At 39.8% G+C, this 27,771-nt stretch overlaps 1 protein-coding gene across 3 annotated transcripts in view; it reads right to left on the bottom strand.

Moving 5' to 3' along the window:
* Positions 1 to 27,771, bottom strand: part of DAAM1 (dishevelled associated activator of morphogenesis 1) — a 170,526-nt gene that overhangs the window by 35,491 nt on the left and 107,264 nt on the right. For all 3 annotated transcript variants that reach the window (XM_081291300.1, XM_081291301.1, XM_081291302.1), the window contains 12 exons: positions 18,426 to 18,497; positions 12,871 to 12,965; positions 9,701 to 10,034; positions 9,000 to 9,110; positions 8,787 to 8,890; positions 7,542 to 7,608; positions 7,182 to 7,299; positions 6,611 to 6,749; positions 6,301 to 6,359; positions 3,019 to 3,206; positions 2,238 to 2,534; positions 1,829 to 1,936 (listed from right to left, as the gene is read on the bottom strand). In XM_081291300.1, coding sequence (XP_081147426.1) covers positions 1,829 to 1,936; positions 2,238 to 2,534; positions 3,019 to 3,206; positions 6,301 to 6,359; positions 6,611 to 6,749; positions 7,182 to 7,299; positions 7,542 to 7,608; positions 8,787 to 8,890; positions 9,000 to 9,110; positions 9,701 to 10,034; positions 12,871 to 12,965; positions 18,426 to 18,497 — 1,692 coding nt within the window. The remainder of the gene's footprint in view (positions 1 to 1,828; positions 1,937 to 2,237; positions 2,535 to 3,018; positions 3,207 to 6,300; positions 6,360 to 6,610; positions 6,750 to 7,181; positions 7,300 to 7,541; positions 7,609 to 8,786; positions 8,891 to 8,999; positions 9,111 to 9,700; positions 10,035 to 12,870; positions 12,966 to 18,425; positions 18,498 to 27,771) is intronic.

Here is a 27,771-nt window from a genome sequence, read left to right as displayed (position 1 = left end):
ATGCAACCCACATGCCCAGACTTGAACAGCATCATTTGGGATACTGCTGCTTTCCCTTCCTTTAAAATACTTCTCTAAGTTCCCAAGTCTTCATTTTAGGCAACCAGCGTGGACCAGCATTAGCAAGTAAAACTCATGTGGAAAAGCAATGGGATATGTAATCAGATCAAAGGATCATTTGAATTACTAGGAAATTTGCTAAAATGTCCTATGACTTCATGACAAGGCCCAGGGGATACCCTTCTTGGGACAGGAGACTGGGGCACTGAGAGGGAGAAAGAGTGTGGCAGCCAATCAGCCAATCCGTCTGATGGGCTCAGAGCACCTGCAGGATGACTCTAGACATACTCTTTGTTCTTTCAAAGCTAAGCTCTCTTGCTTTTTACTGGATAATGCCTTACCTTTGTTTTCTTCATTTTCCTTTATTTGGTGTGGAATATATTGTACAAGTTGCCTTCTTACTTATGGAGGGGCTCAGCTGAAGATTCTTGTTTTAGGGTTTATGTCATTATGGCAGGTATTATTTCAAACTTTATTAAACTAGCACAACAGTTGCTTGTCCTCTCTTTGAGCAAAATATTCTGGCTAAATATCCTCCCCCCACCCCGCCCCCCGAAACTCCCCATTTCAGATGCATTAAAGACCACTTGAAATAATAATGAAAAAAAATCTTTAGCTTTTGTTTCTCCCCTAGCTTCAGTCCATCTTTTCCCTTGGTGCTTAGTATTTTCTGAGACATTCTTTCTTGGGAACCAAGCCAAGTAAGCCAACTAGGAAGTCTATTGCTTGCCTGAGGGTACTCCACCCTGGGCATGATTCATGCAGGAGTGCAGGGCCTTCTTGAGCAGCCCAAGGAAAGCCCCAGAGGGGGTGCATACTGTGGGCTCCCTTCACCATTCCTCTCCTTCAGCCAGCCTCTTTCTCCTCACACTCCTGACTTAGTTTTCCCTTCTCAGGGATTTGTTCAACTGTTTGAGCTCCACCTTTCTTTTGTTCTTCTGGAACTATCTATACACTGTGGTCTCTTCTTGTCTACCTTCAGAACTCTACTAATAGGACCTCTGGAGGAGCAGGAGGTACCATTTGGATGTGCCTAGGGCTTACCCAGAGACGATGCCTGCTGGGTCTTGCCAATGTGAATAGCTGGCAAGCACCAAGTCACGTGTTTCTGCTGCCATTACATAAACTTTGCTCACTTTTCAGTAGCTTCTCTGGTGCTGTTTGGGTCACTGCCATCTCCACACTTGCTCAGCTTCTGCAAGCCCCCCTCCTAGCCTATCAAGTTCATGACGTATAGTTAAAAACTTTTCCGCAGGTTCTAGTTAGCTGCCAAATTATAGTATTTACCAATGCCCGTGCTTCTAAAGCATCCAGCTACTTCAAAAAGCATTTTGCTTCTGAGAGTATTCATTTGATATGTTCTTTTTAAAAACTCAGTAAACCAAAATGGCTTCAGAAACAAATACTGTGAGGTGACAATATAGGTCACATATCTCCCTATTTTTTCCTAGCAATCCATTTTGACTACACACAGTGACAATAAAATACAGACCTCTTTACACCAATGGAGACAAGGTCTTGGACACATACCGCGATACATAGAGCTCATATACCTTCAACTGTTCACACACACACACACACCGACAGGCACTTGAACGCAGATGGGGACACACACACCGTGTTGCTTTGCAGGAACGGAGCAGGGCAGATCATGCAGCACAGAACTAAGATGCTTATCAGATCACAGTTATGGCAGATGGCCTGGGGATCATGCACAAGGATGTGATTATTTTACTTTTTTTGGCATCTGGAGGGCACATGCTGTTACCTGCTGTCTTTGGTAGGCAGAGAAAGTTCTTTCCAGGTCTTCGAGATCTAGAATTTTGAAGACTTTTGTGTCATCAATTTCGGTCCATACCGTTCCTTCCAGTTTGTTCTAGAAACATCAAGTGAATAAGTTTCTCTGGTTTTTAGTTGTATACATAAAGAACAGACATGGTTATTTCTAGAAAAAGTGCTGCTATCCCCAATTTTTCATTCTACACAACACTCAAACAACTTGTCAATATTTCAGAAGCTTTACCACTTAAATATCTGAGCGAGTCCACACAGGAAAATGAAGTCCTTTAGCAGTCAGGGCTGTTTCTTTCTTTCAGTGAAGAAAGACACACCGCGATAAGCCACGGAGAGTGGCTAAGGCTAATCTACTAGCAGCAACGTGGGAACCAAAGACTCACCTCCGGCAGCTTCAACCAGTTGAAGGACTTCAGGGCATTTGTAGGCTGAGGAATGTTTTTCTTCTTGAGTGCCAGTCCCATTGGCGCACCGGGAGGGGGCAAGACTCCCCCTAAAGGAGGTGGCCCTGGGGGAGGGGGAGGGCCTCCTGGGGGGAGGGGAGGTGGTGGAGGAGGTAGCACTCCAGGCAGGGGTGGGGGTGGTGGGGGAGGAAGGAGGGACCCAGGCACTGAGGAAGGAAAGGGCCCCCCTGGTGCTCCAGGCGAGGGTCCTCCTGGGACTGAAGCACAGACGGCCCTCTGAAAAGATACAAGGAGGAAAAGAGGAAATCAATGGAAGAAAGAAGTTCACTGGATGATTTTGAGAATCTGTCACTTGGCCTTAAGTAGGTACCATAGAGAACAGGGGTTTAAAGGCCTGGTGAGTTTGGGGCTTTATGGACTCAGTTGAGTCACCCTTTGTATTTGACACTTGAGAGCTTATGCATGCACAGCTCTCTCACCTTTCGTATCATCATACAATTTGGTTTTCATGAAATTGGTTTTCACGGTAAAAGCTAATATGATTTCCTTTGTTTTTTTGTACAGAGCTAGTACTAAAACGTGCCCCACCCCCAACCTCTGCTACCAATACGAGATTACAGAGGGAGCGGGTCTCAAAGCTATTGTGATCAACCATGAGACATCTCAGATCTATGTAAATTGCCTATGTAAGGTTGCTGGGATCCGGGATAAGGAAGGCTTTGGCAGATGCCCGAGAATGCAAGACACCCGTGGCCCTCACCCTGCTGAGTTCATGGAGCTGTGCTGTGAGGTCCGCCACCTGCTGCTTGACTTGCTTATGCTCAGTAGTCTCCTTTTCAAGTTTCTCTTTCATTTTATTTAAGGTCTGCATCATTTCTTCCTTCTCTTGGGTCTTAGCATCACATTCTCTCTCTTTCTTTTCCAATTTCTGTTGCAGCTCATTGTGCTCTACGCATTAAAAAAACAATTGAATATGAAAATGGGAGGTTCTTCAAGGCAAAAATAGCTTTTTTACAAAGAAAACCAACTCTTCTTCAGCTTGGTACTGTTCCTCCTCCCCACCAAAGGGAGACTCCCAGGCTAACATTGCTCATGCTTGAAAGGCTTCAGATGAACAACTCCACAAACTACATTGTTAACCCATGTAGAGACCCTGAGGCCATAATTCTAAAAATGAAACAAAGTTTGAGTAACTACTTGTGGAGGAGAATGTTGGGTAGCTAATTCAAAATCTTGTTACAGAAATGGCCCCTTAGCCAAACTAGGAAAAAAAACCAATGTTAAAAGGGCCTCTTCTGCAAATTAGAAATGGGACAGGGAGAAGTCCAGTTCTGATGAGTGAGGATTGCTGTCTCTGTCCCACTGGCGGAAGGCTGAAAGGGAGGCTCTGACATGGTTAGAAGCTGCTGCAGACCATGTCATCAGCGTGACACTAACTTGTTTCTTCCATTCCCTTCTCAGAACGCCATCTGAAGTATTTTATGCTTCCAGCAAGCTATTAAAACTCAGGAAAGCAAATGTTATCATCTCAGTGTCAAATATCTTAAGGGCAGGAGTCTAGGTTGAGCATGAAAATCAGTAATGTGGGGAGAAAAATATTAGCTTTCAGCTGTGGTTTCCTGCTTCCCTAGTCCTGCTCTAATGGAACAGGGCACCCGATTTAGCAGGACACTTATTCACACTGCCAGCGAATATGTGCTTGCTGACAAGAGTGATGAGCTTTGGAAAAGAGAAAGAATTAAGTTTAGGCTGAAGATTTTTATTTCAAATACTTGGCCCAAATTCCTATTCTTTTTATATCAATAAATCCACTAGAGATATAACCCACTGAGGCTAAGTTATACAAAGCTGGTCTCTATTTTTTGAGTTTGATAACACATTTAAATTCTTGTTTGTCTCTGTCCCTGACCTTCTCTTTTCATGTCCCTCAGAATGCGATTTGCAGGGAGAGGCATGAACCATTAAAATGCTTGGGTTTTGGCAGCCTTGGAGTTAACCACTGACCCACTTCTACCACTCTGTGGATGCATCTCTGACCTCTTTGGATCTGCATCTAAAAACTACCTCACCGTATCCCCTTTTCCTTTTTCTGTCATCATGTCATTTCTCATTGAAAACAACAAGCCGAGGGATTAGCGTTCTTCTCACAGGAATGCCACTGACAAATCCTGCTGCCTCAGAATCCTAAGAGGTCTTGACATTCCAGTACCTTCCTGACCCCACACGAAGTAGGCTATTCTGTAGGTTGGAGCAGGGCTTGGGAGACTGTGGTTTCCAAATGCTCCTTAGATGATCCTAGTGTAATGCCAGGTGTGGGAAGCTCCAGTCTAAAGACACGCCCATACATAGCCCACATTGACTATATATTTGCTAAGCTTTCATTGAGTACTTCCTGGGCAGGCTCTCCACCAAAGACAATTTTCCTCCAAATATTCTTCACCTTTCAGGTCCATGGAACTTTCTGCTCTACACAGCCTCTGCCTCCTCACTAATTTGTCAACATGTACCCTTTTGAATCTAACTTTGCTTTCCTGAAGCCCAAGAAAAGGATTGAAGATCAAATCTTCAATCTTTCCTCTTTTATACTATACCCATGACTTCACTTTAAACTATTCTGTTCCTCCCCCTGACCTTGGGGATTTTCTCCTCTACCACTCAGCCACCTGCATCTTGTAATAACCGCTGTCATTTATTGTGCCAGATACCATGCTAACGTTCTATTTGTTTTGACACTTGATCTTCACAACATCTCTGTGAGTTAGGTTTAATCTTCACATTGCAGAAGGGGAGGCTGGAGGGGAAGAGAGGACATGACTTATCCTGTTCATGGAATCAGGGAAGGCGGAGTTATTATGGTACAAACGCTTATGTCCCAAGTGCTCTCCTCAACTGTGAGTCTCCATGCTCTGGGGTGGAATAGTATTCCCCAAACACCCACTCGTGGATCATTTTCTCCTCGGTTTCATCACCCTTTACCCTAACTTTTAGTCAATGTTTCTATTCTTTCCACAGCAGTTCCTGAAATTTAGTTGTAAAAATGCATGCAGAGCCTCAATTATTAGAGATCAGCATAGATACATATGGGAACTAGTTAACAGAACAGGACTTCACATTTGGTATTTTCCTGTATCAGCGGTGCTTTTGTGCTCGACGGCAAAGGATAAATGTGATGAGAGGAAAGGAAATGCTCAGCCATCTCCTGGACATTCTTTTCAGAGCATTAACTAATGGGGTGAGTGCTACTGCATTTCATTGGCTGTGACTGTGTAACTTGGACAAGGAAAAGGAAGTCAGCTGACCAGTATGGTGAAAAGAGCGGTGGCTGGGATTAGGGCTGTTCTCACAAAGCGGCCAATTTTAATTTGCTAATATTCTGAAGGAGGTAGGAAAGCTATCCATTTCTGTGAGTGGCTGGCACCATGAGGAACACAAGGGGGATAATATCAAAGACTTATTCAAATACTAACAACTGGCCTGTTGTAGTTTTATAACACGTATCTTTACAATTGTCATTGATTTTCTGCATGATTTCTCTTTTTATGATGGGTGCCAAATTGAGGTCATGAAGAGAATTGGGATGCTGAGACCCAGTGGGTTACGCTGGGTTATGCTTCTCTTTTAAAGTTCTGGGCAAAATTTCAAAATTCTAGAGTCCCTTATTCTATTTCTTAAGACCTGAAGTACTTAAAGAGCAGCTATGGCGCAGAAGAAGGGTCTGGATGATTGGTAGTTGAGAACATTTGAATTAACAAATACTGAGCAGCATATGTTACAAACTCTTCAAAAAATTTATGTGATTATAAGCCAAGGAATAAAATATTTGAGAATCAGCATGACAATTAAAATTGCTTGGTTCAAAAAAAAAAGCCTGTGCAAAAACCCCTCAAGACATGGAAAAAGAAAGGTTCCTTAATGTTCGTAAGTCAACAGGAAACGTCAGTACAAAGATAGGAAGAGCAGGGTTGTCACCCAACAACCAACGACAAGTCCCCTGCTCAATCAGTAACGCCACGTCTTCTTTTGTGAGGGCCTCACCGCTTACCTTTTCTCATTTTTTCTGCTTGTTCTTTCCACTGCTTAACTTCATTTTCGTTAACCAACCTGTATAAGTTAAACGAGTACTCATTACAAAAGACGTGAAAGATTGACTGCTAAATGCATTCTCCCTGGGTACAAAAATAGTCTACTGCAGAGAAAATCCTCAGTACATGCTCGAAACCCATTTAAACCCAGATGTTGCTTACAAATATTGCATGTGTTTATAGAGTGACTTTATATTTGATCCTAGGATAAAATATATGTCTTATATTATCACCATTATGTCACAGGCAGTGGAATAAGAAGAGACTCACATTCGTACGACATTCTTAATATTAAAGTTTTCCAGAGGTGTGGAGTCGGGGTCCTGTCCTTTGTCATTTTGGATTACTATCTGCTGTATGATTCTGTCCAGCAGTAGCCAGTACTGAACAGTGTTACCACTCCTCTTGTCTAAAAAGGAAAAGAATGGTGGATGAAATTGTCAAGTTGTTTGTAAACTAAGATGAGTATTTCCCAACAATGGTTACGCTTTAAAGCCACAGATCCAAAGAGATGTTTATATCATCTGCACCAACATTTCCCCAAATGCTGGAATTTTGACATCTAATGATTATTTATTCGAATGAGAGGTATTTCCTACCCCTTTCTAAGTCTGTTGTAAAGCTTATATTTATTTTCAAAGTCAAAGTAAATTATAAATTCATTTCATTCTGTGAATTCCACTGTATCCCTTAAGCTGTGGGGGGAAAGACATGGTCTGTCACGAAATGGAGTTCTGTAATCGCTGGTGTACATGCCCCAGCCCCGTGAGCACCAATCAGAAGACAGAGCCCAGTGGGCAGTGTCTCATCGCTTGACCCCCCCAGGGAATCGAACACTTACAAGGCATCTGGAGGCAGTGGTGAAGGATGGACATGAAGTGAGGGTAAGCTTCACTGTGAGTCAGCCTCTTCCTGGTCAGCTCAAACATCTGAGTTGCACTTTTTGTGTCTATGTGAACCTATTTTACAGGAAAAACACATCAAAGTCAAACACCCAAGTTCTTCAATTCTCCCAATGCAAGATAAGTAAGTCTGAGGCAAATACAAACTAATCCTGTGTCTTAGGTTAAAAAAAAAAAAATAATAGAGCTTAAAATTTGTTCACAGGTTACACTGACCCATGCCAATGCTACAACACCCTTTTCAAGGAGAAATTCTGTGAGCTGGTGAGTTAAACCACAATAATTACAAGTATACATACCAGTTCAAATCTTTTGGCAAATTCTAGTTCATCTTCATTTCGGAGCATTTCGAAAAAGTCTAAATGCCTGAAAGATAATTAAAGAAAAGTTATTAAAAGCAGAACATGCTACGAACCCAAGTACATAGGATTCAGGGTATTAACAATAAAGCCTTTCCTAAATTTTCAGAGATATCACCAAAAGATATATAGTAATAATACTTGAATGACTTCACTTAATTTTGTTATAAGGGAAAAATAGATTAAGATCAAAATAAAGTAAAAATTTAGAAACCTACAGTGCATAGCACATATTAGACAATTATTAAATTAATATATAGCAAATCTAAAAATAATCAAGTTCAGATTCCACTCATGGAGTCCCTTTGTGGAAAAATAAGCCCATCTACCCATACTTGACTTGCTATTGAACTGAAGATCACAAAAGAAATATTCATGTCACTCATTGTTTATGCAAATATTTATTAACCCCTACTACCACATATTCTGTGCACTGGGGTTGATACAGTCTTTGTGGACAAATACATCCGGGTCAAGGGAATAGAAAATAAAGGGAAGTGAAGTAAATATATATGGTGGCTCGAAAAGGTCTTTCTGCAGGGAACAAGGGAACAGGTAACCTCTGGACAGCTATGAAAGATTTTCTGAAGCTGACAAAATAGTATGTACAAAGGTCCTGAGGCAAGAGCTTTACTGACATATTTACAGAATATCAAGAAGAGCATGTTGCAGCGAATGATTGAAGAAGGGCACTAGAAGGAAAGATCTGAGAGGTAATGGGGCCATCTTAGAAATGATAGAATGACTGAAAACAAGAACAAAAGGACAAGAAGTGAAAGGTGACATTCACAGAATGCCAATCAAGGGTACTAAGTGAGACCATAAGTTTTATAGTCAATTGTAGCAACAAACAAGATAGTTGTCATTATTGTCATCACTATGGTCACCAATTTTTGTAAGTACAAAATCCCTAAAGTTCAGAAAAAATGAATGACTTGACCTGGATAGATAGGAAGGACAAGGCAACCCAAGGATAGGATATAGATTAAGGTCTAAAGCCAAAACCCACTTCAAGTTCTCTGCCCAACAGGCTGCTTCTTTCAAAGATGAAGTCTTGGGATAAAAACATCATTAGCGGAACCGACACCCTGGTGTGAGCTCCTCAGGACACAGGCTGCCATTCAATATGGTACCACACCCACGGAAGAAGCATAAACTATCTCAGATCAGAACAGGCTCACTTACCTATCTAATGTTGAATTTTCATGTTCCCTTAATTTATCTATTACAGGTTGAATTCCTAACATCAGAAATTCATAGCGAAGATGAAGTCTAAAGTCCAAACTCTCCTGAAAGTAAAAGGGTGATAAAACATATATTTGTGCTTTTTAGACTTGATAGAATTTATTTTAAAATTATTCTTTATATTTTTAAAATCACAATATGGAAGGTTCTTACCACTCCTGCGCCTTGGCTTAGCACTGCGTTAATGAAGGACATGATGGCAGTCTTGAGACTCACTTCATCCCGATACCGCCCGGTGCTTTTATCCAAGTCATTAATTAAGGTCTATCAAGGATACAGATACAGAAACAAAGGACTGAATCATTACTAACCTTGTGCTCATTTTGCAAAATTTTGTATGCACATAAGTTAATTTTTAAAATCTTGTGTTTAGTCAGAATTCCATTGATCCATAGAAAGCTACCTTTTTTTTTCCTTTCACACCAGTCCTAAAAATTATACTTTTAAAAAAAATTTACAGCATGCATGTTCATATATACAAGTATGAAAGACTTGGTTACCTCAGCTTGATTTGTACATTTGAGTAAAAAAGTTGATATAATCTCACTTTTCATCTCAATCCTAAATCAAGAATGGCAATCTGTAGAATTTTCCGGGAGCATTCCTCTGAGTGGACACAGAAGATGTGTTGCAGGCCTGCATTTTAAAGTTCAGTAAATCTAAAATCTCAGATTGGTTGACTATAGAAAGTATATACTATTTTCTGGTCCTTAGACCCAGAAGAAGGGAAGTTACAGTGTGAGTAGACACTTGCTGGAGGGAATCTCAAGTCGTGTTCCCCCTTCAGGGCTGGAAAAGGCACCTATCTGTGCAGTTAAGGATGGGGTGAGAGAAGAAGGGGAGGGAGCGCCCACCTGAAAGCGGGTCCTCTCGCTGGCATACTTCTGGTAGTGCAGCATGGCCTGTAGAACCTTCTTGTGGCCCCCAGGAACCAGGCACACGGCGCCCAAGATTTCCAGCACGGCCACCTTTGTCTTAATGTTCTCTGTGCTCAGACTCTGAGCAATTACATTAATACTCTCAGAGTGAGCCAGGACGTGAGCCCGACCTTGAGAGTTGTTCATTAGCGCCTTTATACATCCAATGAGAGAGGTATGTATTCGAGACTCAGAGGTCTCATAGTCCATGGTCTTTAGAAAGTTGAGAATACACGACAAGCCATCCAAGTCAATGAATCTGGTTACAAACCTGTCATGAAGAGAAGCGCATCAGACTTAAGTCTCTTGGGGATTTTGCAATAGCCCTTAGCAGACAACCTTTGGAGGACAGGGGAAAGAAAGAAGACTCAGTTCCAAAAGTTCCAAAGGCCTCTTGATGAGGGCTTCTCAATCCTGCCTCTTATGATCTAGCCAGAATCAGAAAAAAAAAAAAAAGAAAAAAAAATCTCTATTTGAGGTAAATACATCTCAACTGGTACAAAGAACCATATTTGAGTAAATAAGCAAAAGGACACTCAAAATATATATCTTGTCTTAGGTTAAAATCATCTGCTGATCTGAGTTATTGTAGCATCCAGGTCCCATGCACTTCTATGTGCTGACTGCTGACCCTGGTACACTGTAAGAAAAGTCAGAGGGTGTCCTTCAACTCCAGGACATTTGCTTATCAAACGAATAACTATTTGCAGCCCTAGGAGGTTTTGAAACAATACCCTTCTTTTTCCTACTCTTTTTTTTTTTTTTTACTTTTTAAAGTTGTTTTAATTAGTTATATATGACAGTAGAATGCACTTTGATACATCATATATAATGGATTATAATTTCTCATTCTTCTGGTGGTACATGATGCAGAATCACACTGGTCACACAGTTACATGTATACATGGGGTAATAATGTCTGATTCATTCTGCTATCCTTCCTACTCCCATACCTCGTCCCCTCCCTTCACTCCCCTCTACCTAATGTAAAGTAATTTCTATAGCCCTGCCTCATTGTGAATTAGCATTTGCATAGCAGAGAAAACATTCAGCTTTTGGGTTTTTTGGGATTGGCTTATTTTGCTTAGCATGATATTTTTTAGCTCCATCCATTTATTGGCAAATGCCATGATTTCATTCTTCTTTAAGGTTCCATCGTGTGTGTGTGTGTGTGTGTGTGTGTGTGTGTGTGTATAAATTGGTGTGTGTGTATATATATATATATATATACATATATATATATATATATATATATGTATATATATATATATATATACATATAACAATTTTTTTTGTCCATTCTTCTGTTGAAGAGAACCTAGGTTGGTTCCATAGTTTAGTTACTATGAATTGGGCTACTACAAACACTGATGTGACTGTATCACTGTAATATACTTATTTTAAGTCCTTTGGGTATAAACCGAGAAGTAGGATAGCTGGGTCAAATGGTGGTTCCATTCCAAGTTTTCCGAGGAATCTCCATACTGCTTTCCATAATGGCTGTACCAATTTATATTTCCACCAGCAATGTATAAGTGTGCCTTTTCCCCCACATCTTTGCCAATATTTTGTTTGTACTTCCGATATTTGCCATTCTGACTAGGGTGAGATGAAATCTTAGAGTAGTTTTGATTTGCATTTCTCTAATTGCTAAAGATGTCTTAACCCAATCAGTGAATTACTCCTCTGACAGGGATTAACTGAGTGGTAACTGAAGTGGTAGGGTGTGTCTGGAGGAGGTGGGAATTGCGGCATGGCTTTGGGTATATATTTGAATCTGGCGAGTGGACTCTCTCTCTGCTTTCTGATCACAATGTGAGCTGCTTCCCTCTGCCACACTCTTCTGCCATGACATCCTTCCTCACCTTGAGCCTTGAGGGATGGAGCCAGCCTTCTATGGACTAAGACACCTGAACCGTGAGCCTTGAAATAAACTTTTCCTCTTTAAAATTGTTCTGGTCATATCCTTTAATCACAGCAGCAAAAATAGCTGACTAAAACAACTGTAAATTAATTTTTATCAATATTTATAACCTTTATTGTAAAGTCAATCAATGGGAATAATTCACAATGCCTATGTGCATGTCAAAACCCTTGAAAATTCCAGAGATAATACAACTGGTTTATCTTACTATTCAAGAAACTACCAAATTGTTTAGCCTTGGATACCCATTCAACCTGGGCATGTAGAACACACTGAAGCAAACACTGGTTTAATTAAGATAGTCTAGAAGACCTCCGTCCTAAAACTGCACCATATTTTCAATGAATTAGTAGATTTTTCTTAGTTTGCATTTTATTATCAAATAAAGAAAAGCAATTATTTTTTGAGCCATTCTACCCAACCACAGGATCCAAATATCACCAAACTGGTTAAGCCAGTTGGCTTCATTCATAGCACCTGTGCTAATGAAATGTACCTGTGGGAACACCAACACCTCACCAAATCCTAGAGGCCTGAATGGAAGTGTGACGGTGGAGGAAGCACACAGTGGAAACTGATTACCAGAAAGGAATGAATCACTATTGCCAGAAAGTCTGCCCATCTATTATTTTTAATTTCTTTCATTTAGCATAATGTTTGTAAGGTGATTGCATGCTGTGACTGGTACTTCATTGCTTTTAATGGCCATGAAATACTCTACTGTGGACATACTACACTTTGACCATTCATCAATTGATGGATATACTCTACTTTTTGGCTTTTGAATAATGTAGACATGAACATTTATGGGCAGCATTTTGGGGAACATGTCTTCATTTCCCTTATCTGTATGTCTAAAAGTAGAATTGTCAGGTCACATGGCAACACTAACGTTCTGGAGAACTGCCTAACTCTTTTCCAAAGTGGCCGTACTATTTTATATTCCAAGAGCAATAAATAGGGTCCCAATTTTTTTCTACATTCTTGCCATTATTGTTAATCTCTTTTAAAATTTTAGCAATTCCAATGACTCTCTGCATGTCTTTCAATTGAAGAATATCAATTTATTAAATATTCAATGGTTAAAGAATTTAAAAATTCTTGGAAGTCTGACTAGTGCAAAAAATAAAGTAGGAAGAAAAGGAGAGAGAGAGAAAGAACATGCTGCCCAGGCAAGAATTACCTCATTGGTTTTGTCCTTAGTGCTGTCTTTAAGCTTTCTATAGTTTTACTTCTCTCTTCTTCTTCTTCCTTCTCTAAAGCCAGCAGGGATTTTCTCTATGCAAAGAAAACAAGTCACTTCTTCAAACTGTACTTTTAATTATCATATAAACAAGACAAGTCCACAGATTACATGCTACTATCCAATAATTCATAAATATGCGATTAAGGTTTACTACAAGTTCAATTATAGAACAGCATCACCAAGAATTCCATTTATTCTTTTTTGTTTGTTTGTTTTTACTACAAGGCCTTTTAAATTTTAAATAACATTTTAGGGAAATGTTTAGAAATCAGAATTGAAATGAAGTTGCCCAAATGCTTAAGTAACTATTCTGTAATTGTGCCCTGATATTAATATTCATAGTTGATGAAAGACTAGACCTGTAGCTGAGCACAACATTCTGGCAATTAAAGTTAATATTGTCACACTATCAAACAGAGGAAGTGGCAGAAATTTTCCCATACTATTGCTCTCAATTATGAGTCAAAAAGTGTAATCAAGATCAAAAGGGTTTTGTTATACCCCAAATTTTAAAGACCAACACTTAAAATGAACCTGAAACTACAATGGATACTTCTTCCAGATAGAATGTGTTAACTTCCTGAAATGCTTCAATGTCATTTAGAAATCAGGATATAGATAGAGTTGTGTGCGTGTGTGTGCGTGTTTGTGCTATCCTGGGATCTGTTACAGCAGGGCTTCTTAAACTTTAATATGGACATGAAAATAGTGTCTTGGCATCTTTTTAAAATGCAGGCTCCAATTTAGTAGGTCTGGGTGAAGCCTGAGATGTTACATTTCTGAAAATTTTTTTAGGCAATGCTGATACTGCAGGGGTAAGATATTAAGCAGGCACTTCTTAGTTGATATTAAAAAGTCATAAATATAGTAAGGTTCACAGTCCTTTCCACTCTACTGCACTCCATGATCACCTGCTTGTTCCCAAGTACCTCCAGTCTAAGGTCCCAGGACTTCCACCCATGAAGCTACAGGTCCCTTTCCTTCTCCCTACTCTGAATACATTCTTGTCCAGTCTCAATTGTTTCATCTGTTTCCAATTCTGATAAAAGGCTTGACTGGAAAACAGATTGAGGTGGCTGCATAGTCAAAGAAAAGCTCGGCTCTTATCCATGGATCTCAATGATCCAATCTCTGCCTTTCTTTCAGGATCACAAGTCATCAAGAGTGACTTTATTACTGTAAATCAACAGTATCAGTATTAAGTAACTAAATGTTCATTAAAACCTAAGGTTGACCACATAACAAGAAGGATAAAACCTAAAGCAAATGAATACACCAGTCTCTTTTATGGCCACTATAATAAACAGCAGTAGAGCTGCTGCTTCTTTTACTTCTTCATTTTTTTTTTTTTAGCTTGTTATTGTTTCTGCTAAAACTGTCCTCTTGCTGGTGATGCATCTGGACAGCTGTCACCAGAGGATAGTAGGAGAAGAAACTGTGTGCAGAAATAACCAATGAATTCCTGCAGAGCTCTGTGGGACCCATCCCTAAAAAATTTAGCACAAATCCAGCCAAGGATGCTTAATCTCCAGTGGCACAGCTGAATTCATTTGTACTCTTAAGCAATCACTCTGACTGCAGCTCAGAATCAGGCCTTTTGTGAATATCACTTCTTGTTCCTAAGCTTACCTTCATAAAACTGTCCCCAAATTAAAGATGACACATTTTTATTGTGGGACACTAATGCCATGTATCTGTCCTTTTAGCAATCCTAGAGAGGGTGGGACATTTGAATAAAGGTAGACTACATTAAGTCCCTCACTAGGAGAGTTGGGAGACTTATGAAATGCCACAGAAAGTTAAATGGGAACTTCTTTTCTCAATATGGAACATTATCTTTTTCTCAAAGGAGAGGAGATCATGACTTTGTGTGTGATACAGGTATATAAATATACCTGATATAGATTTGGATATAAGAGATTGCATTTAGTGTGTTAAGAAAAATGAGGATAGGTAGATATACCTGATTCTAATGTGACTTTTTAAAATAAAGTGATTTATAGAAATCCTTGAGTTTTCAAGCTTCACATTTAGGAAGAAGTTTCAATTTGCACCTCTTCTTTTTCTTTCTTTCTTTTTTTTCCTTTTGGTACCAGGGATTGAACTCAGGGGCACTTGACCACTGAGCTATATCCTTAGTCCTATTTTGTATCTTACTTAGAGACAGGGTCTTTGTGAATTGCTTAGCACCTCGCTTTTGCTGAGACTGACTTTGAACTCACGATCCTCCTGCCTCAGCCTCCGGAGATGCTGGGATTATAGGCATGCGCTACTGTGTCCAGCAATTTGCACCTTTTCATAGAAAAGCATACATTTCTAAAGATGTCCTCTGTGCCAAACAATGCCTCTTGGCCTGTAGAAAACAGGCCCTGTGAGGCCTGCTTTGGATGCCCTCCCTAAATGCCTGCTCACAGAAGTGGGCACAGGGGCAGAGGATCTCCCAGTTAAGGTTGCGAAGGTAGACACTGGAACGTGGAGATAAGCACAGATTTGGACAGAAATCAGCACAGTTAAGCACAGATTTGGACAGAAATTCAGCTGGGAGTCTGAAAAGCTGTTGAAGCATTTCCTTGGTGTGAAATCAATAAGCTAGCTCGCTAAGCTGAGGGAGCTTCAACTCACAGCCTCCTTGAGAAAGTTTGGGAGAGCCATATACAAAACAAGCCCAGGTCCTTTGAGAGCCTGTTAGGTTGTGCTCCTTTATTTTACCGTTCTTCACTCTTTAAAAGCTAACAGATCATTCAGGGGTTCTTTAAAGACCAAAGCATTCTTGTTAGGAGGCTTATGTAAAGCAACTGAACTGGCTCCACAAATGGTCAGTTTCATGGACCAGTAAGTGTGGCGCTTCTCGACCTGGACTGTTTATCAGACTCCTGAGGCATTAAAAAAAAAACAGATGCCTGCCCTCCGCCCCACCCTGTGAGACAAGTCAACAGTGTGGGCCTGGGGCCAGGGGCAGGAAGGGTCACCAGGCCTCTTTCATGTGTCACAGGGTTTTAAAAACCTAGTCAGGGAAAGGCAAATTGGAAGGAGTCTTTGGGCTCATAAGACAGGTTTGATCTCCTAATTAGATGACCACTTCCTAATTAGATGATCTTGGGCAAGGAAACCCTTCTTGGAGTCTTAGACTCTATTTCTATAAATAGCACTGGCAGCATAAGGTGCTGGTAAGGATTTAAAACAACTTGTAAAATGCCCGATACACGGCCTGTCACATGAGGCACACTCAGTAGCAGTAATTGCTGTAGACACTGGATAATGACAATGTGGACAAACTCCTCTTCAACAGGTCCCTTAGCAAACAGCTAAGGAGTCTAGATGTTGGGCCATGAGAAGATTTGAACGAACTGTGCCCCCTTCCAGTCCCCAGGGGCAATGTCTCAGGATTTTTGCTGTGTGTTGTCAGGATTTCTCCAACACAGATGGCAGAGAGATTAGCTGGAACTATGCAAGGAGGTGGTGGCAACAGATATGGTGAGAAAAACAGAAAACATAACACAGGGTTTCTGGCCTCATCAGATCTCCCTGTTCCTTAATCCAGGGACAGTTAATGCCCTTTATCTTTGACCTTGGAGAGATGATGACTCAGCCCCAACAGGAACATTAGAAAGCTTTGTTATGCATTTAACACAGAAAGGATGGCAAAGTCACAACTTAATAGCCTTGTGATGCCCTGGAAGCAACTTCAGATTAGGAACCAAAAATAATTAAAATGTAGACCAGCAAAGATGGCATGAAGCAAAGAAACATCCAAGGAGCTGGAAGGAGAGAAAAGAAGCTTCTTGGAGGAGGAAGGGCCACATGCCAGCATATCAGGGACCCTGTTCCTCAGGAATGAGCAGGTCAACTCCAGACAGGTCAAGGATAAAGTTATTAATGCACAAATTAATATAACTGCCCCAATATTTGAAGAAGGAAAAATCCGTAATATTCAGTACTTCTCCATGTATAGCAAGGAATTCATTGGCAAAGAAGAAACATCTCATTAGAAATCAAACAATGCTGACTTAATTACAAAGAGAGACAGTCTGCCTGACAGTTCTTTTTTCCCTAATAGTCAGGAACAAGAAATTCACAAAATAGCCTTTACATGCAAGAAATGTTCAATGGCTCCAAATTATTATTGCTTGGTTGGATGCACACAAAATCCCTGGTGGTCACCACGAATCTTACATTGTGTTAGCATATCTGTATAAACACTGAGATTGCTCTACTCTATCTTTGGCACTGTGCATGATGCATAAGAAGGATTTGGTGGTTTGTTTATTTTTTCTGTCCTTTTTCTGCTATGCTTTTAGATTAGAAACCCTCGAGGCAAAAAATTATATAGTTTCTTCAATAATCAATATAGCCCTGTTCACATTTACCAGGCTGTTTATCATTTATTGCAGAAGAAGCATCGTCAAAGGATAAGCTAGAAAAGAGGAAGATACTACAAGTTAAGGCCTCTCAAAGTTTAGCAAAAGAGTGAATGGTTCACATATTCTAGTCAGTTTTTAACTTTGGCAAAAGCAATGAAAAACAGACGATTTAAAATGTTTGCTTTAAGTGATAAGACATTAATTCTCCACATGGACTTTGGAGAAGGCAAGAAAATCGGTAGAGGAAAGTATTCTGGAAGCTGTTACCTATTTGGGTGTTATAAACTCAAAAGTTGAGTATAATATATTGACTTCTAAAATCATGAGTGTGTCCACAGGTAAGACTGTAGGCAGCCTTCAATTTCTATCAGCAGTAACAGGATGTAAACTACTAGTCCTCAAAGACCGATGATTTATTTACTACTATAAATTTCAGCCATGATCGGTAGATACCCCTCAAGCTGCTTGGAACACTGATGTCACAAGACATGATGTGATCAGAATTCATATTTTAGATATTGAGAATGCATTTTAAGCAATAACTGCATCCAAACCTCATGTGCCAAGGCTTTCCCAAGAATATCTTAGCACTATTATTATTATTATGTCTTTTCATTAAACCACTGACTCCATGGATTCCTTAAGGACCTATTAAGAGAAAAGAGCATCATGATCCCCTATAAAATAAAGAAGCCAAGGAGAAACCAAAGCCCCAGTAAAAAAGAGAATGGGAGGAGTATACTGAAGGAGTTGTTTAATCATAATATTTTCAGATGATATAAACTTTTAGAATAGTATTACAAAGCTCCAAATGATTAGTTAAAGCAATTGCAAGTTAAAGTTGAACACAAGCCAGATTTCAGATTATGTTTCCTGTTGTAACATTAAAGTCAATTATATTTTAGTGTGTGTAGACTTTATTTAAAATGTACTAGAAAAAATCACTGTGAAGTAACACTTCTACCCCTTTATCAGCCCACACCTCGTACCCCACCTCCAACTCTGAGGGTTTGGAATGGAGCTTGGAAGGGTAATGACATTTGGTAGATCTTACTTAATTGAATTTATTGTGCAAGTGTGTACTTTGTACCGGATTTTTAAACTATGTTGTAGAAGATAAAGTATACCTACAGCAGCCATGGAATTGAGCTGATCAATGTAGAATTCAGGCCAACTTGTAGCTCCCTTGTTTTCTTCCTGGTCCTAAAAAGGAAAGAAAAAAGAGAAAAGATGACATATCACCAGTTATCCACATATAGCAGTTCTCCTGACTTCCAGAGCATACAAAGGCCTGCACAAACCACCAGAAGACACTGAGATAGGAGACATTTATTTTTAAATTTTGGCCTTAAATCTGGACCTCCCACTTGATTGGGGGGGAGGGGCGGTCTTCCCAATCCAATTTCCATGGAAAGGGCTTAAGTCTCAGCTGGGTGTGACCGAGGACAAATGATTCCTAGATCCCATGTCTCACACTGAGGAACGTGCTGCTAGACTGAGCATCTGGAAAGAGCTCATGAGAGAAGGAAACTTGCCTCAAAAATGACCCCAGGATGCAGCCATTTGTTAGCCCAACTTGTTCTGTTTATTCAGACTTCAGTAGACAGTTAAATTTTGAAGTAGGGTTTCATTTGATGTGACCGAAACTAGGTTAGTGCTTCTGAGGAGGAGGTGGAATGAAGCCTGATGTTGAATGGAAGGTAATGAAATGGACCCAGGCCTACCACTGTGAGACCTCAGGGACTTTGGTAGAAAATATAGTGTGCCTAAGCTGAAAAGAACTGGAATTCAGAAATCTATCCCCAAATTGCCCGAGTCGGCCTCACATCTTATAAACCAGTGTGACCTGGAGCAGGAGCTCCCAGGGTTTCTGTGGACGGAGGTCTGTCCTAGCCTGAACATAAACCTCCCCCCAAAATCAATTGGCCATGGTCTCTGCTGGACCAGAGCTCAGAGATCATCAAAGGATAGCATTGCAGTCAGGGATTTCTACGCATTTTTGTACACCTATGTGGCTGTAAGTCATTTGTGTGATCAAATGGCCTGAAAAGGGAAATTTCAACAATTCTTAGCTTCACACTCTGTAAGTCCCTTTGTACAATGGATATTCTCTGACCCTTAAAGAAGACACTGTGCCATGTACATACACAGCTGGTATCTGGGGATGATGCTCTCTAGTCTGTTTTAGCATCTCACTTAGCAGAACTCCATTTCTGGTGTCAGAACCCCAATTCTCAGAAGAGTGGTTTCAGGTGGATCTTTTAATTTTAGTCCCATACTTTACCTCAAAGAAACACTTTCTCTAAGCAAATCTTTCCAGGCAGGCCTACTCAGGTGGGATAAAAGAAACACAATTCCCAAACTATCTTTTAAGTACTCACAACAAGGGGGCAAAATAACTATTGTTTACAGTGCTTAAAAGCTGGCAGTAACTGATAGCAGTTGTGAACATTTCATCTGGAGATGGTACAAGCCAGATGCTGGGGACAAAGGCCACAGCAGTGGCTTTGAAGCTGGGCTGGATTACACTTCCATCATTTAAAGAATTTTAGGAAATCTGATGCGTTTTTAGAACAACCCTTGATTATAATTTAAAGTGTTAATAAAATAGCTACAGAGGTAGTATAAACGCTGAACCCTGCTTCCCTCTTAAAAGGGAGCATTAAAATTAGCCAAACCCTGCTGTTGCCAGTGTATTTAACAAGCCAAAACCCACAGTGATATTCAATGGCATTTGAACCTATAAAATAAAATAGAAGGTGCCAGATCTTTTTATTCTTTCCAAACTAGGGCAAATTTCCAAAACAAACAAAACCAAGTCCCATGTCCAAGGTCCCACAAGAGCCTGTCTGTTTTAGGCCTGATAGCCCTACTTACGGAACAGAGATGGTCTGAGAAACTGAAGACCAGTGCACAGGGAGAAAACTTCACACTTTGGAAATGTTTTAATAATGCAAACAGATTAAGAGTAGATCTAGATACTGTAGTCAAAATAAGGCAAAGCAAGCTTCTTTTTATTTCACATACCTCAGTGCTGAGAAAATCAAACACTCATAAAGAATGTGAAAGCTGCTTGTAAATGTACCAATTGTTATCACTCGGCAATGGGGGGCGGGTAAAATCCTCAGAGTACTCCTTTGGCCATGCATTTCCAGCTTTCCCTTGGGTAGTCTTGGTCCTGGTCCTTTCACGTGAATGTGTGTGTGTGTGTGTGGTGTGGGGGGGTGGGGGAAGCCAAGGGAACTCACACCCACCTCTCTACTTCTGCTGTCTGTGGCTCTTAGAATCTATGGTTCTGCAATGGCATGGGCCAGAAGAGAAGAATGAACCGTTCAGGAGGGGGTAAGAGGATCGTTCCATAAAGAGCACTGGACACTGAGACATGCCAAGGGGGAAGTGCTTCTAAAATGTATCATCTTCCTGAGGTAACTGGGTGCTACGTATTATGAGGTCCAGCACACATAACAGCTTATCATGGTCCAATGCTACTCTAAGCATGGTATTCTCTCTTTAAGAGCCTACCTGAGGAGGCGGTATTGCTATTACACCAATTTTACAAGAGGTAAAAGAGGTTAGATGAGTTGCTGAGGTCATACTGCTAGAAATTCAGAGGCAAAGAGGAAGAATCAGAGCAAACCCTCTCCTAAGATTAGATCTCGCATTAATCACAAGCAATATACATTTAGTGCAAAGCTGGCTTTTGTTCCTAACCGCTTTACTATAAGAGAACTCAAACATGGCTAGAGGCCAAAACATGAGTTCACCTTTCCCTAAATCTCTACTGCTATTTATGCTACATTTAACATTTTTAATATAATTTCCAAACCTGATGTTTTACCCCAGGTTACCTCTTATCCCCTCTCTAGACTCTTTCTGTGGGAACTCCTTTGCCCCTTTATCAATATTGTAGCTATCTTCATACACTGGCAAACGGACTACAGTTACAAGGTTCTTCCTAATCTGTTAAACACCTCAGTCTCCATCTTCATGGGGATTCCTGAAGAAGATTTGAAAATTAGCTGTTAGCATTGAGCACTGAGCTGTCAGCATTGTTGCAGACACTGTAATTGCAAACAAACACCTCCTTAAATCACACACATCTAATCCTGCCTTTGGCTACCTCCTGCACCAATTCCATTAGAACTTTCCCCTATGAAAAAATACTGGCTTCATTCTTTTTTTTTTTTTTTAAGTTTTCCTCTCTCTCTTTTCTTAAAAAAAATATTTATTTATGTTTTAGTTGTAATTGGACACAACACCTTTATTTTATTTATTTATTTATATGTGGTACTGAGGATTGAACCCAGGGCCTCGCACATGCTAGGTGAGTACTCTACCGCTGAGCCACAACCCCAGCCCCCTAAGTTTTTTTCTCTTTAAAACAGATTATTGGTAACAGTACATGACACTTAGAGAAGGTTGTCTTATGTGAATGTGAATTCTAGCATTCACATTAAATGCTCTATTTAGTCTATTTATAGAATGGATAATTCATATTAAAATCTAGTTTTGTTTCCTCTTGAAAGTATTACAAACATTGAAGTTCTGAGGCTTGTCTTCAGAAGTTCTGTTAGATAATTAGAAAAAAGCATTTTAGGTTATTAAATTCTCCATCGATTTATGGTTTTTGAGACTTATTGTTAGAAAGATGGTATGGTGGAAAAATGACCAGATAGTGTATCCTTAGATGGGATTCTAGAATCTCCCTTTTAATCTTCTCAGTTGTTGTTTTTGATAAGTTTGAATATCTCTGGGGTGAGTTTTCTTCTCTCCAAAATAACAGGGTGAGACCAGACTGTTTCTGAAGTTTCTACAAGTGCTAAGATTCTCCATGGCTCCAACTGCGAGCTATCACAGAAAACACAGTGTGCACGGTACTTAGCATGATGTCTAGATTTCCAACATCAATAATTTTTAAAATTTATGTTGTTCAATAACTCAGTTACATAATTGTTAATTTTCAACAGTTCCTTCCTTTGTAAGGTAAAGGGGCAGGGGAGATCCCAGCATTCATTATTTTTTAATTTTTCTAATCCAGTTTTTCTTGTTTCCTTGTGAGGTAGCCAGACATCTTTTTTTTTTTTTTTTTTTTTTTTTTTTTTAAGAGAGGGAGAGAGAGAGAGAGAGAGAGAGAGAGAGAGAGAGAGAGAGAGAGAGAGAATTTTTTTTAATATTTATTTATTTTTTTTTTTTAGTTCTCGGCGGAGACAACATCTTTGTTGGTATGTGGTGCTGAGGATCGAACCGGGCCGCACGCATGCCAGGCGAGCGCGCTACCGCTTGAGCCACATCCCCAGCCCAGCCAGACATCTTTAATAGGCTCTTCATGGCTAAGATTTCCTGGGTGGATGCAATTCACCTTGGCACTGCTCATGTTTTAAGACTGCACTGAAACTACTATTTAACCTCTTTTCTTCCATTATCCCAGTTTTGGGCGGTGGGTGCTAGAAAACAGAACTTATACAGGAGAGAGGACTTTCAAGAATATTGACTTTTTTTCAATAGTCAAAGTCATTTAAAAGGTAAAGACATACATAGTCTATTTATCCTTACTTCATGTCCAAATGGCACTTTTTAAAATTCATTCTAAATGGAATGGTCAGTGGCTGGTAAAAATCTTCAAGAGATCCTCCTCCATCCTCTGTAAAAAACACACAAGGGCACATGTGTTTTTCTCAAAATCACTTTGCCAATTAGAATGAATTGTGCATTGTTTCTTAGTTTTCACTCTTTCCAAAGTAAACAACCACAGCTGAGTCTGGACTTCTGTCTCTCACTTCACTGTCATCTCTCTACTGCCTCTAGTTTGACTATGTTCCACTTCTTCTCTCACCATCAAACGATATGCATTGGAATCATTAATTACTTACTAGTTATGTGAATTTTAGTCTGGCAAGGATCCTCTTTGTGACTCAGTTTTAGTTGTTGGTTTTTTTTTTTTTTTTGTCTATAAGATGGTTGCGCCTCTCGCATGGTCATTAGGAGGATCTACAGAGCAAATACTAAGAAGGAAAGCACTGGGAACAGCGCACATAGAACCCGTTCAATAAATGTTAGCTATGAGGATAATGATAGCGTCAACAGTCTCCAGTTACAGCCACCTAAGTACTTGTTACTGGGACTATAAAAAATTGGAGCAACCAGGGTAGAAGCAAATTTTGGCAGTGATTGTCCAAGTTTGAAAATGCATATAACCTTTGACTCTATAAATCTACTTTTAGAAACATGGCTGGTCCATAATCATATACCACAATTATGTATTCACAGATATATGTCATCAAGATTTTCTCTCTGCAGCACTATCTGAATTAAAAAAATGACTAAAAAAGAAAACAAACATATGGAGAGGGACATGGGTGACTAAATAACTATGCAGCAGTAACAATGAATGAAGTGCATTTATATAATAATATGAAAAAAATGACCAAATATTCTAAAGGAGGAAAGGCTTCTGAATATTATTTCCCATCTGCAGGGAAAAACGTGAATACTTTATACATAACTATTTTCAGAAATATATGAAAGGAAACTTAATGGCTACCTCTGGGTAATGGAAGAGAGTCTTTTACTTATAAACTTCTATACAATTCAAATTTTTAACTTCCCAAGAACTTGCAGTAGTTCGTATTCTTTCTCTCTCTTGTCTATTTTCTTTCCTACGTTTCTCTGACCAACAGCCAATCTCTGTCAGCTCCTCTTCCACTCTTCTTGTGAATTTTTACTTCTAGCTTCTCTCTTCCTCTAAAGCATCCTACATTGTACATTCTGTTTGAATTAGAGCTTTGCTTTTCCTAATGTTCCATGTAATATAAAATGTATCAAGACCCTACAGCTTGAGATATTTCTGTCTTCCATTTTCAGGCATTCCTTGTAGGGCATGGCTGCCCGCTTCCCGGTCTTGGGGCCGCACATGTGGCTGGGATGGCTCCTGGGGATCAGCCACAAGGCGGTGCTGTGGGCGGTGATGGTGACGGAAGAGACGGACCACCTCCAGGATAGATCCAGGACTCTTCCGCCCTGGTGGACAGCTCCTGCTTTCCCTTAAGGACTATGGGATGGGTGTACACGTGAACTTGCTCCACCCCTCTGACCTTTATTCTGATTGGCTCCTGTGCAGTGTGTACTTCCTCAATAAATGATATCCTGCTTCCACTAGTCTCCCTGGTGCATCTGATTGTCCTCCTGTGAAGGTGGGGTGTGCTTTCCCCGCTTCTCCCGCTGGTCAGGAGGAGACAGGGAGCTAAAAACCCTGGCAATTCCTCCACCTTCACAACAAATAACTAAAAAGCATTCTCTACTAATAGTCTTCTCTTACTGGATTATCTTTCCAAAGCACACTTCAACCCCAATTTCAACTGTCAGGCAGAAAAAGAAGCTGTGATTTGGGATGAGACTTAAATACTCAAAGCGGCTAAAATTTTCTAAATTTCCACATTCACATATTTGGAAATTTGTGTGACAAATGATTTTCTTAGGAGCAGCTAAAGTCTTTCATGGGTAAATGTAGGACTCACAATTCAATTACAAAACTGTCTTTAAGTACCATTAACTTCTTCTGAAATTAACATTTGGCCCTTTCTTAATAGGTCCACCTCCCAAATGATAATATGAAAATTGTGGTGGAGTGTTTCTTCAGTTTAAGATGGTCTTACTAAGGCCCAGAACAGGCTGCGCAAAAGGTCAATCGATTGTGAAGGACATGTTCTGCGGTCCTTCACTAGACCACAAATCACAGGCTGAAGCAACATTCACAGCCCACTAAAGCCATAAATCTCCACGTGTGCTGTTACAAATCCAAGAGGTTCTTAGATAATATTTGTCAGGAAAGAAAGACACTCTTTCACTGTCCAGATTGGCTGAAATTTTTCTAGCAATGTATGATAGTGCAATTATCTCCAAAATTGTGGCAAGATAATTATGGTTTCATTGAACAAATTTCACCAGCAGATGAGACTTATTTCAGTATGACTCAAAATACATTTAATCCTGATGAGTTCCATTATACAGGAAAGGCAACTAACAACTGATAAAAGCCTGTTCTATGCACAAAGAAAATGCTATCAGAAAACTCATATACACTTGTGATCATATATGATCAAGAAATTCTCTTGTTAATGAACAAAATAATTATCTTGTCGCATTAAATTGTTATTATTAGTCTGGATTTCATGGGTCTAGCTCCAAACACTAATGAATACAACAGACAGTAAATAAATCCATTCTGCACCTAGAATTTTTATAGAACACTAGATGGAAAAGGGCAGACAGGACAAAACAAGTTTATTCTTCTAGGTATGTCTCTCTGATGCATAGCACCTAAGAAGAATGATAGGGAGCAGGAGCAAATGTGAGACCTGGTCCAAGAAACAGGAAGGAAGAGAAGATAGGATGGATATAGAAAAGTAGTAGTCCTTGCTAAGAACTTCTGCCAACTTTCCCCTCTAGCTTAAACATAGACTAGCCAGCATCTTCTCAAAACACAGCCTGATGAAGCATGGACCAATCTAACAGACCAGGGGTCAGCAGACTGTAACAGGCCAGCCAGGTGATATTTCAGGCTTTGCAGATCACACAGTCTGTCACAACGATTCAACTCTGCCCTTTTGTAGTGTGAAAGCAGCCACAGACACTTAAATGAATGGGCATTTTCATGTTTTAATAAAACTTTATTTATAAGAGCAGGAGACTGGCAGTAGTTTGTTGACCCTGTTCTGGCTTAAGGCTAGCTCTTAAGAGGACTGGAGTATATAAAATCCTAACATGGTCACGGCTATTTTTCATGCTTTCCCCGGTCTTGGAAGCTTCTATACCTCTAGCAAGCCCAGCTACAAATTATGATCAGCTCATAAAATACTACGCAATTTGCACAGTAATCTCAACCTTATCTAGAGTAGAAGTGACCTACACGCCTACAAAGTCCACCTTCTTGCCAAGCTCACTGCTCCCTGAATATTGTCTAATCCTACTTTTAAAAATAGCATCCCATCATGAGGTCATTTAAATTCTGATATTTATACCCACCTTGAAAACAAACAAACAAACAAACAAACAAAAAAAAACCCTTTCTTTTTCTTCTTTCATTGAGAAGGACTAAGAGGCTCACAAACCTGGGTTGCTTCTCTTCCTCCTTTCAACACCTTCCTTTAGCCTCTAGCAGTGGGCTAAACTATATCCTATCTCTGAAGCTGACCAAAGGCAGGTAGTGGGTTTCAGAAAATAATTCCTGCACTGTCACATTTCATGATATTCATGTGGTCACTGGAACTGCCAATCCTGGTTATATTTTTTTGGCTATTGCTACAATTATACACCAAATATATCTGTTGCCAAAATCCGGTTGGATCCACACAAGAAATGATTACAGAACAGCGGCTTCTTCATCTGCCAGGAAATCTAGCATCTCCTCCTAAGCCTCAGAATGTCAGTCATTTTTTTCAGCAAGACTCAAGGATGACTTGCAAAAACAATGACTTTCACATCTACCATTTGGAATCATGGTAGAAAGAATAAATCTCCTTTCCCCGTTTTTCCTAATGTTATATATCCATATTTTTAAGGCAATGCAGAATTATATAGCTGATCTTTGGCACTAGAGACATCATAATCTAAGTTTCCCTACACAGGGGTCCCTTATATAGTCACCATCAGACCATTTACCACCGAGAAGCTTTCCAGAAATCCAAAATCATGAACCAGCACACTCATGAATTGTTAGAAAATTCACCCATACTAAATTGACATATACCTTATAACTTTAAGCACTTGTTGGCCTTAGTTTTGCCTTTGGGAACTGCATGGAGAAGTCTAATCTCTCCTATGAGGAACCTCCCAGCAAATATTCAAACAATTTGAACAAAATGATTATGTTGTCCCCAAATCTCCTCTTAACTGTGCCAACAATTCTCAATGGCTGTATAGCACAAGTTTATCTTCCCAATTCATAAATAAATCTCAGATTTTCTATAAATTCATCAGACTTTCATGTCCACTATTTACAGAGGTAATGACTACAAATATATCTAAATTCCCAGGAAATGGCTCTTCTCAGATATTTATACTGATGATACACCACTCCAGGCTGTTTCTCCTGAGACTGGAAGATTGCTGATCAAAATCCCTCTCCAAGAGGAAACAGAACAAGCTCTTTCTCTCCTGAAACTCCCCAACAATAACATTTAGGACTTAGAATAAAAGACACATGCCATATAAAGTAGAGCTAAACATGTACAGTTCTTATTTTATTAAGAATCCCTATTTTAACAAAGTTGGCCATAAACGAAGTAGTAAAACTGATTTTCTTTTTATAAGATTAAGGATGCTTTATCTCTAAAACAAAAATCTTAAGTTAACAGAATTGAATACAGATGAATAGGACCTATGATTGCTATTTGCCAAGAAACTTCGTGGGAAGTTTAAGCCTCTTTAGAGTATCATTTTTCTTACCTCCAGATTAAACTTTTGCTGTCTCTGCTTCTCT

The sequence above is a fragment of the Spermophilus citellus genome, assembly GCF_964194105.1.
Source record: "Spermophilus citellus genome assembly, chromosome: 4".
NCBI lineage: Eukaryota > Metazoa > Chordata > Mammalia > Rodentia > Sciuridae > Spermophilus > Spermophilus citellus.
This window is presented reverse-complemented; position numbering and strand designations above follow the sequence as displayed.